At 49.8% G+C, this 10,108-nt stretch overlaps 1 protein-coding gene across 2 annotated transcripts; it reads right to left on the minus strand.

Annotated features, from left to right (window-relative positions):
• Positions 1-437: 437 nt before the first annotated feature.
• Positions 438-8,866, minus strand: Tysnd1 (trypsin like peroxisomal matrix peptidase 1). 2 transcript variants are annotated; one of them, XM_077105393.1, is made up of 4 exons: positions 7,569-8,865; positions 5,788-5,918; positions 4,522-4,707; positions 438-1,220 (listed from the first exon to the last, which is right to left on the minus strand). In XM_077105393.1, exons 1-4 carry the CDS (start codon positions 8,729-8,731, stop codon positions 1,003-1,005), a joined length of 1,698 nt encoding a protein of 565 aa, XP_076961508.1. In that variant the 5' UTR covers positions 8,732-8,865; the 3' UTR covers positions 438-1,002. The 2 variants fall into 2 exon arrangements, with proteins under 2 accessions (XP_076961508.1, XP_076961509.1); XM_077105394.1 differs by having other exon boundaries at positions 1,068-1,220; positions 4,619-4,707; positions 7,569-8,866.
• Positions 8,867-10,108: the final 1,242 nt, after the last annotated feature.

Consider the following 10,108-nt stretch of genomic DNA (forward strand, 5'->3'; position numbering starts at 1 on the left):
TCACAGTTGGTCTTAGCTCCTGGAAGTTGCTGTGGCTTCCTTGGAACTCCTACCCAGCCTGGAGCCCAGCCCAGACCTCTGCATATCCCAGGAATTTTCTAAATAGCTGTTGCCAGGGGCTGGGGTTGTGGCTCAAGCGGTAATGCGCTCGCCTGGCATGCGCGGGGTGCACCACATAAAAATAAAATAAAGTTGTTGTGTCCACCAAAAACTAAAAAATAAAATTTAAAAAAAGCTGCTGCCAGGCCAAGACCACCACCCTCTAGGACCCACAAGCCCCAGACAGCACTGACTGGGACATGACTAGTAACCAGAGACAGCCTGGCAGGAGACTCCTGTGAGATGAAACCCTGCCAAGAAAACAGCACAGAGAGGGGGCATTCTTTACCGGGTGCTTGTCTACTTCTGATTGAACTCTTAGGAAAGAGTCGGCTATAGAGAAGTAGTAGATTGTGTTTATTCCCAAGTCCCAACCACACATTCAACCCCCAAGATCCCTGAGACCCAGGATGTGGGCTGGAAAATGAAGGCACTGCATGAGTGAAGACCCAGGTGTCCTGGCCAGGGACCTGCCTGCCCATAGGTGTGGCAGAGCAGGGACACACTGTACCCCAACCCTTTGTCTCTGGCCTTCAGAGCAGGCCCTGTGTGCTAAGGTCTTTTGAACAAGCCCAGAGTCCTCTGCCAGCCCCGACATGGGGAGACCAGGAGTCAGCAGGACAGACGCAAAGTCTTCCAAGCAGCACCCGACTACCAGGACCGGAGTTCTGTGTAGCTGGCTTGAATCCCCAGGAGGGAAATAACATGATTGAATCTAGTGCTGGAGAAGTGCGGGGGGCGGTCAAGAAAGCACCCCAAAACAGGCTGTCAACTCTGAGGCCCATGGGACTGGAGTCCTGGAGCTGGGTGGGCCCTGGATCCTAAGGTGGCCACAACCTCAACATCACTTGTATGGCATAGAACAGTCACTCTTCTTCTGCGGGGAGAGGGGATGACAGAGCCTCAGAGCTTGCTCCTAGGGGTCTCGGGCAGGGGCCGCTGCAGCCTCCACACCACGCTGACTGACTCAGCAGCGCGGTTCAGGTCATGGAAGCCCCCCAGGTCGCCAGTCTGAATGTACCGCTGCAGGGCTGGCTGAAGCACCGTGATGGGAATGCTGAAGTTCAGGTGGGGGTAGGTGGCCCCTGTGTTATTGTCCCGGGTGTTGCTGGCGACAATGCCTGTTGAGGAGTCAGAAAACAAAGAGGATATGAGCCAGGGGTAGCCCAACCAGACGTGGGAGGAGGATCATCTCTATTCTGGAACCTCCAGGTCCTGCGGGGAGCTCAAAACTTCCATCATAACAGATGTCACCGAGCTTCCTGTAATAAGGCAGCTGTTCCTCACACCCCACCGCTAACCACAACCCTGCTCTAACACACTGTGTATTTCACTTATCTGGTCCTCCCTCTCTCCCACTCCATGAAGGTGGCTCTTGAGTGCTTCATTCATGAAGTCTCCTCAGGGCCGAGAAGAGTTCCTGGCAGAGCAGGCCCTCAACAAACACTTGCTGAATGATGAATAGACAAGTCAGACCCACAGACATATTTTGCTTGGCCTGCTGTGTCTGTATTTTTTTTTAACCTTTATATTTTATTTTTATGTGGTGCTGAGGATCGAACCCAGCCCCCCACATGTGCCAGTCGAGCATGCTACCGCAGAGCCACAACTCTAGCTCTGTATTTTTTTTTAAAGACAATTTCACACAGAGAAGCCTTGTCCAAATAGTTCCTATATGCCTCTTACCCAGCTTTCCCCTATGTAATAACTTGCTTTATCATAAAATGTTTATGGAAATTAGGAGATTAACTTTGCTAGACGGGCACAGTGGTGCATGCCCATAATCCCCAGCAACTCAGCAGGTTGAGGCAGGAAGATTACAAATTCAAATTCAACCTTGGCAACGTAGTGAGGCCTTGTCTCAAAAAAGGAAAAGAAAAAAAAAAAAACTGGGGATACGGCGCAGTGGTTAAGTCCCTCTGGGTTTAATCCCAGATACCAAAAAAAAAAAAAAAAAAAGAAGAAGAAAGAAAAAAAATTAACTTTGCTTCTATACTAAAATGAAGAATCCTTTGCATTTCACTGTTTTCTACTAATGGTCCTCCTTCTGTTCCAGGATCAACCCAGGATCTCACATTGCTTTAGTTGTCACATCTTCCAAAATCTCTGACAATTTGGGCTGATTCCTCAGCTTTTCCTTCTTTCATGCCCTTGACACTTTGAAGAGTATAAGACAGTTATTTTGTACAATGGGCCAAAATTTATCCCAGGGTCAATGGGGTTTTGCATTATTGGGAAGAATCCCAAAGAAGTGACCTGTCTGTCTGTTATCAGGAGGTGGCTGATGTCTATTATAGTACTGTTTGTCCTTTGTATGACCACGAACCCACCCGAGGCAGCGCTCTACCATTGAGCTACTTCCCCAGCCTGTATTGTGGTACTTTTGGTGTTGACTTTGACCACTGGCTAAGCTAGTATCTGCCAGGCCTCTCCACTGAAGAGAGGATTCCACCTTTGTAAATTCTAAATATTTGAGGAGCTATTCTGAGGCTATGCAAATACTCTGCCCACTACTTTCGACATCTGTCCATTTAGCTCTTGTCTGCAACTGTTGCTGTGGTGTCTTGTGAATCCCTGTTTTCCTCATTTCTTCTCTACATTAATTAATTAGAATTCTGTAGGGAAGAGCTGCTGCTTGTCTCCATTTCTAACTTCTTTGGTTCTCTTTGTGTCAATGTGGACTCACGGATGTTCAGTCTTTTCTTTGGGTTATAATGTGACACTACAGATATTTGTTGGCTGTTTGAGTTGTTCCAATGGGAGCTTCAGGGTTGGTCCTGGTCCTGTCAGCACTTGACATGCCCCATCATTCTTCTTATTAGGACTTCCTTTTTTGGGATAAGACACTCCTATCTTGGTTTTTCCCTGCTCCAGCCCTGGGATCATCCAGTTCTTGGTTCCTTTTGTTAAGGAATAGTATTTAGAAACCAAGGTCTGGGTTCCAAAAGCGCTTGTTGGCAAATGGAGTGAAAGTGTCCCTGTCCCTCTTGGTGGACAGAGTAGGAGATACAGACTGTGCAAGGGGTGCGGGGGGACTAACTTATGCACACAAATCTGAATTTTATTTCTTCATTCACCTATTTGTATATATGGCTTAAAAAAGCAACCAGGATGTGAGGAAACATGGAGAAAAATTGTGACTCTTATTACAAATAAATAACCACTATGAAAGAGAGAAGCTAAGTACCTTTGGAAAGCACTGTTCTGACAGACACTGTAAGGTCAAAGACAGAAACAATTGCACATGAACACCCAACACTGTACTAGTTGAAACTGGTGCTCACCGCTGTGAGGTTTTTAGGAATTCTAAAGCTGTTTATACACGAGAGTTGAACAAACAAGTAAAAAATACTGTAGATAGAAAAAGTAAGGTTACTCACTATAAGAGAAAAAAGTTAGAAATAATGAAAAGCAGTGCTGGGTGCTGTGGGGCACGCCTGTAATCCCAGCAGCTCAGGAGGCTGAGACACGGGGACCACAAGTTCAAAGCCAGCCTCAGCAATTTAGCGAGGACCTAAGCAACTTAGTGAGACCCTGTCTCTAAATTAAAAAAAAAATAAAAAGGGCCAATTCCAGGTACCAAAAAAAAGAAAAAAAAAAGTAGAACTAAAAAGGCTAGTAATAAACAAGTAGTGCTATACACAGAATCCTAGCAGTTTCTGACTCACAATGCTTCTCTCTCCCTCTTTTTAAATAGCTAAATGGATTTTAAAAAACAACAACAACCTGATATTACCAAAATTTTAAAAACAGAAGATTAAACAATCCAAATCTTTAAAAAAGTTCAGATGGGCGTGATGGCTTATACCTGTAATCCCAGCAGCTTGGGAGGCTAAGACAGGAGGATCACAAGTTGAAAGCCAGCCTCAGCAAATTAGCGAGGCCCTAAGCAACTTAGCAAGACTCTGTCTCAAAAATAAAATTAAAACTAAAAAGGGCTGGAGATGTGGCTCCATGGTTAAGTGACCCTGGGTTCGATCCCTGGTACTAAAAAAAAAAAAAAAAAAAAAAAAATCCCAGTTTCTTGTTAAATACTATCAGGCCACAATCTGCTGCAGCTGAGCAGAGTTAATCCTAATTGACCCCTGACCTCACCCCTCCATTTCCTCTAGTCACTCATTCATTTATTCACTCTACCTGCCTAGGAACCATAGGCTTGAGACTGACATACCTAAGGTCACACAGCAGAGTAGTGGCAGAGAACAGATCAAGGCCCAGATCTCTTCCCTTCCAGTTCAGCCTACCTCCCTCTCCACCTTCAAAGGCAGAATAGCCTGAAAACTCGGTTGAACTAACTGTGGGCATAACGCCCACCATCTTCCCAGGCAGAGGGTCCTCCCAGGGCTGGACACAGAACATTCACAGGGCAGGACTGAGGCTCTGGCAAGGGGAAGGGTGAGAGAGGGCCAAGGAGCTGGTTACCCAGGAGGTCCCCTGAATGGGTGGAAAACAGGGGTCCCCCACTAGAGCCACCATGCACAGCACACGTGGTCTGCAGCATCACTGGTGTGTCGTCCACCTGCACCACAGCTGACAGGATGCCTGAGGTCATCGAGGGTCCACAGGTTTGGCCAAAGACACCGAAGCCCACCACGCTGACAGCATCTCCTGCAAGGGAGGGAAGGAGGGTGAAGCAGGGGAGGACTCGCTCCCAACACATCCCCACCCTCTCTGCCCCTTGAGTTTTTACTCAGATACTCCCATGCCAAGGTCCCCACTGCAGGAAGACCAGCCGGTCACATTTGGGGTTCTTTTTTTTTTCCTTTGGACCAGGGATTGAACTCAGGGGCACGCGACCACTGAGCCACATCCCCAGCCCTATTTTGTATTTTATTTGGAGACAGGCTCTCACTGAGTTGCTTAGTGCCTGGCAGTTCCTGAGGCTGGCTTTGAACTCAAGATTCTTCTGTCTCAGCCTCCCAAGCCTCTGGGATTACAGGTGTGCACCACTGAACCGGCTTTGCGGTTCTTTTCACGTATCTAGGTGCTCAATAAATGTCTGTGAAATTAATATTCATCACCTCCTGGGTTTGAAAAGTCTCCTGGGAAAAGAAACGGTGATGAGGGCTATAAAGTAGCCTCCACCTTCCTCCCCAAGTGCTTTGAAGGTACAGGGCAGAGCCTAGGGTTAGATGCTTTATAGGCACATCTCAAACAGTCTTCGCCACACCCAAGATAAGGTGCATGGATCCCATTCTGCAGATGTGGTGACCCAGGCAGGACAGTTTAGCAGTCTGTCCAAGGACAGCAGTGGCAGAGGAGAAGCTGATCCAGAGCATCTGTCCTCTTCATCACTATATCACACGGTCTCCATGAAATGGGACATCTCCCACCATGTGGCAGCATCTCTGAGCCATTTACCTAATCATGCCATGGGAGCCCTGAAGATACCACACACTCCTCTGACCAGCCTGAATGCATTAGGAGCCCCCCAACACTACACTGCTGCAGAGCCTGGGGGTAGGGCCACGCCTTACCCTTCACAGTGTACACCAGCTGCCCCCAGCACCTGGGGCATTCTGGAACAGCCTCCAACAAGAACCTCACAGTGCCACCCTGACTCATTACCTCTGCAGGCAGGGGAAGGGAGCTGCCACCTGGTGTGGCATGGCTAGTCAACCCTGACTCTCCTTCCTGAGGTCCAGCCCAGACCAGAGGGCCTGCCTTCAGGTACCCTTTGTCCTTTACCTTCGTGGAAGTGCTCAGTTGGCACAGGCATAGGGACACCTTCTAGGTCCTCCTCCAGGTTCACCACTGCTACGTCATAGGGAGATGTCTCCTGGGTGGCAAACACCACATGTCCCCAGATGGCCACACTCCTGGGAGCAAGGGAAACAAGTGACAGGCTAGTTTTGCACTGGAGAAAGCAAGATGAGAGTGACAGCAAAATTCATGGACTTAGGAGTCAGAAGATCTGGGTCAGTCCTGAACTTAACCAGCCAGGCAGCTCTGGGTATGTCACTTAACCAAACATGCTTTACAAACAATAGAGCACTTGTATGCAAAGTTCCCTGTTCCTTGCCATGATAATGAACACCTGATACCTGCTGAGCACCACATGCCAGGCCTGGTGCTGATGTCTTGTGGACATCATTTCACTTAGTCCTCGTGACCCTGAATTAGGCACTGATACAATTTCCATTCTTCTTATCATTTTTGGTACTGGGGCTTGACATTGTCTGTTTTATATGGCATACTGAAGCCCAGAGGTTGAGTGACATTCCCAGGGTCACATGACAAGTAGTAGGAGTTGGGCAAATAAATGGGAACAGTTTTTCATTGCCTCCTTATGGGTTCATATATTATTGGGTGGCATGATAGATGGCATGATGGGCTTCTAGCCCTCTTACTGCTTGTTTATATACATGCTAGTGCTTCCAGAGCACACTAAGTGCCGGTCTCTGGTCCAATAATTTACATGTAAGCTCACTTAGAGGGGGCAGGGTGAAGCTTACACACATATAGTGACTTGCCCTACACCGCACAGGGACATCCTGCTACATACTGAAGGGGTATTTTCCTACAAACCCCATGGTTTTCTTAGGAACAAGAATAGAGGGGTGAGGAGTTGGGGGCCATTACCAGGAAAACCTCACCATCAGCTTTCCCTGTAAAATCATGGTTGTCTAAAATCATGGCTGTCTGGTCAGCCACCCATGGGGCCCTCTGTAGCAAAGCTGGGCTGGGTTAGCCACACTGGGCTAACCTTGGGAATTCAAAAGAGATTTGAAAAGGCTTGCAAGGTAAGGCCAGGAATTAACATCAAGGTGCTATACTGCTTAACTTTGGCCTGGATTAAGCACCTGGGGCTACAACAGAAATAGAAAAACCTCACCAGAAAAACCAAGCCTGGAAGCCAAGGCTCTGGCCCAGGGAGGACAAGGCTATTTTTGGCTACACAAGGAACTAGTGACTATCTGAAGTCAGCCCAGCTGCCCACCAGGATCATCTAAAAATTGTTCACAAAGTTATTCATCTGCCTGGGCCTCAACCCTTCATTTACTTAGGTAGAACTATACATTTGTAACTTTCAGCCACTGCTAAATGGCAAGAGATAATTAAGATTAGAAGGTCTATCTCATCACCCCTAGAGGGCAATGTCCTGGGTCCCTGAAATGTCAACGTTAGGGAATGGGATCAAAGGGCTTAGTGAGAGGTGTGAGGTCCAGGGCTAGGAGACAAGAAATTCAGACTGTGAAAAGGAGCTCAAAAATGTCCAGTCCTGTATGTAGGGAACGGCCCCACAGCTCCCAATTCCAAATCTGCTTGTATCCTGGCATCCTGACCAAGCTCTATTCAGGCCCTGCCTATCAAGAATGAGGGGGAGTCACAGGCATCTACTCCCACTACATCCCCAAAGCACCAACATAAGGCCAGCAGAAAGGCCCCCACAATCCTCCATGTGGAAGGTCTAGGTCCACACCTGAAACCTGGTGAGGAGCAAAGAGGGACAGTCCTGAGGCCCTTACTTGGGGGTGACAGAATGCACCAGGACTCTGGCCGCCTCCCGAGGGGCCACGTGCCGGCAGGTCACCACGAGGCGAGACGCCACGGCCACTCCTGAGCCCCACACGGTGCCGCACTCCACCAGCACGGCTGCGGCTGCCCACGGGGGTCCCGGGTCTTGAAGGGACAGGCCCCGCGGGACGCCCACCTCGGGCGGCAGGAGATCTGCCAGGGCAGCGGCGTCGGGCTGGAGGTGGGCGAGCGCTGCGCGGGCGACGCGAAACAGCGGAGCTGCGGCGCAGAGCAGAGTGAGGCCTACCCACTCGCGGGCCTTCCAGCAGAGTGGCGCCGCCACCAGTGCCACCAGCGATCCTCCGGGTCGCGCAGCGAAAACGCCACCGCCCTCAGTGCCTGGCAGACAGCGAGCGTCGGTAAGCAGCAGCGGGCCGGCCACGTTGCTGAGCACACCGCGGCTCAGCGTGTTGAGGAAGATGTCTGGGCAAAAAGCCCCGAACGGGGAACCGCAGGCCAGCAGCTGCGCGCCCTTGGGTACAATCCCGAGAGGCGCTACGGTCACCGCGGGCCCGACCTCCTCCTCCGCCTCCTGGCCGGGTTGCACCCGCAGCAGCGCGAACCAGCCCAACGCTCGCAGCTGATCCTCCTCCTCGTCCTCTGACACCTCATCGTCAGGCGCGGCGCTCGCGAAGCGCCACTGCTCGGCCGCCTGGCCTCCGAAGAGGCGCGCGAAGTGGGCCCGAAAGGCCGGGCAGCTTAGCAGCAGCAGTAACTCGGCCCTGCGCGGCGGTTGCAGGGGTCGTCCGCGGGGCCGCGCGGCCAGGCCGGGTTCGAGGCCCGAGCATTGCGGCGTGCACAGTCCAGGACGACCCGGCTCCGCGCGGCCGGCGGGACTCCTGGCCGTTGGTCCCCATTGTACGTGAAGGCGCAGGTCGTCACTACAACTGTCGCCGGGCAGGGTGGCGGTGCCGGCCGCGGTCAGGGCCCCGCTGCCGGCCCGCAGGAAGGGGGTGAAGATTCCCCCGTGGCACAACACCAGGCCCGGGTTGCGGCTCAGGATTACCCCGCTGCAGCTCCAAGAGCCCGCTTCCAGCTGTCCGGCCCTGGAGGCGCTCACCACGCAGCCCGCCTGCTCGGCCGCCTTCATGGAGGGCCCCCACTGCCGCCCCATGGTTCCTGGGACTGGACTTCCAAGGTTTCCCCAAGAACAAGCCAAAATGCAAGGTAGGACCGGGACCCGGCAAGCCAGGGGAATTCGACTCAGCGCTACACACAACTGTGAGCTAGAGGCGTAAGCACTGACTCAAGTCTTCCACGTCAAGCCCGATTGGCTAAGCCCCAACTGACCCGACCCGATTGGCTGGGCATGGGACCGAAGTCTGATTGGCTGTGTATCTCCTTTCCCCGCCCTCTTTGGATTATCCAATTTGTGGGATTTCTAAGCAGCCATCCCACTAGACCAGCCCCAGGAAAGAGTGACAGGCGTGCGTCACCGGGATTTGTGGTGAGATGGCTTGAGGGATCCGCCCTCCGAGCCTAATTTTTGGTAAATAGAAATGAGCACTTAAGTAGCTACACATGCCTATGCCTTGAGAGGCCAGATGCAGATGATCCTTAGTCTCTGACCCGGGATAATGCGACCAATTTACTAGGTATTTTGAAAATGCTGTTATTTTTTTATTTTGAAATTTTTAAAGTAAACCTTAAACCGGGAGCGGTGGCACAAGCCTGTAATCCCAGCGACTCGGGAGGCTAAGCAGGGGTATGTAAGTTCGAGGACAGCCTCAGCGATTTAGCAAGATCCCTGCCTCAAAATTAAAAAATAAAAATAACTAGGAATGTAGATCAGTGCTTAATTTCTCTGGGTTCAATCCTCAGTACAAAAAAAAAAAAAAGTAAACCCTAAGCAATCCACCAGGGGGCACAGAGTTCACAAAATTACTCCTAGGGCCTTTTGTTGCTAAAGTGCCAACTTGACAAATCTCATGGAAACTGGATTTGCTCTAAATTAAATTGTCCTTTAAACTATGATAATAGTTTATAATAGTTATAATAAATTTTTCATCATGCAGTTCTATATTTTGCAGTATGCACATTTGACATAATAACATTTATAACCACCACTCAGGATTTATATAGGCCAGCTAATCTTTTTTTTTCTGAAAAAAAGCAAAAATGGAAATAGTTCAAGTTTTGCTGGCCATATAATCTTTGTCACAAATACTCAACTCTGCAATTGTATCACACAAAAGCCAAAGGAAACATGGTGGCTGTGTTCTAATAAAATTTTATGAATTTTGCAGTGTTTAGTATAGCACACCTGTAATCCAGCTGCTAGGGAGACTGAGGTGGGAGGATTGCAAATTCCAGGTCAGCCTCCCCAGTTTAGCAAGACCTGTCTCAAATAAAGTAAAAAATGGCTAGGGATACAGCTCAATGGTAAAGTACCCCTGAGTTTAATCCCCAGAACTATATACACACCAAAAAACAAAAATTACAAAATTTGAATTTCATTATTTTCATGTTTCACAAAATAGCATTCTTAATT

The sequence above is a fragment of the Callospermophilus lateralis genome, chromosome 15, assembly GCF_048772815.1.
Source record: "Callospermophilus lateralis isolate mCalLat2 chromosome 15, mCalLat2.hap1, whole genome shotgun sequence".
NCBI lineage: Eukaryota > Metazoa > Chordata > Mammalia > Rodentia > Sciuridae > Callospermophilus > Callospermophilus lateralis.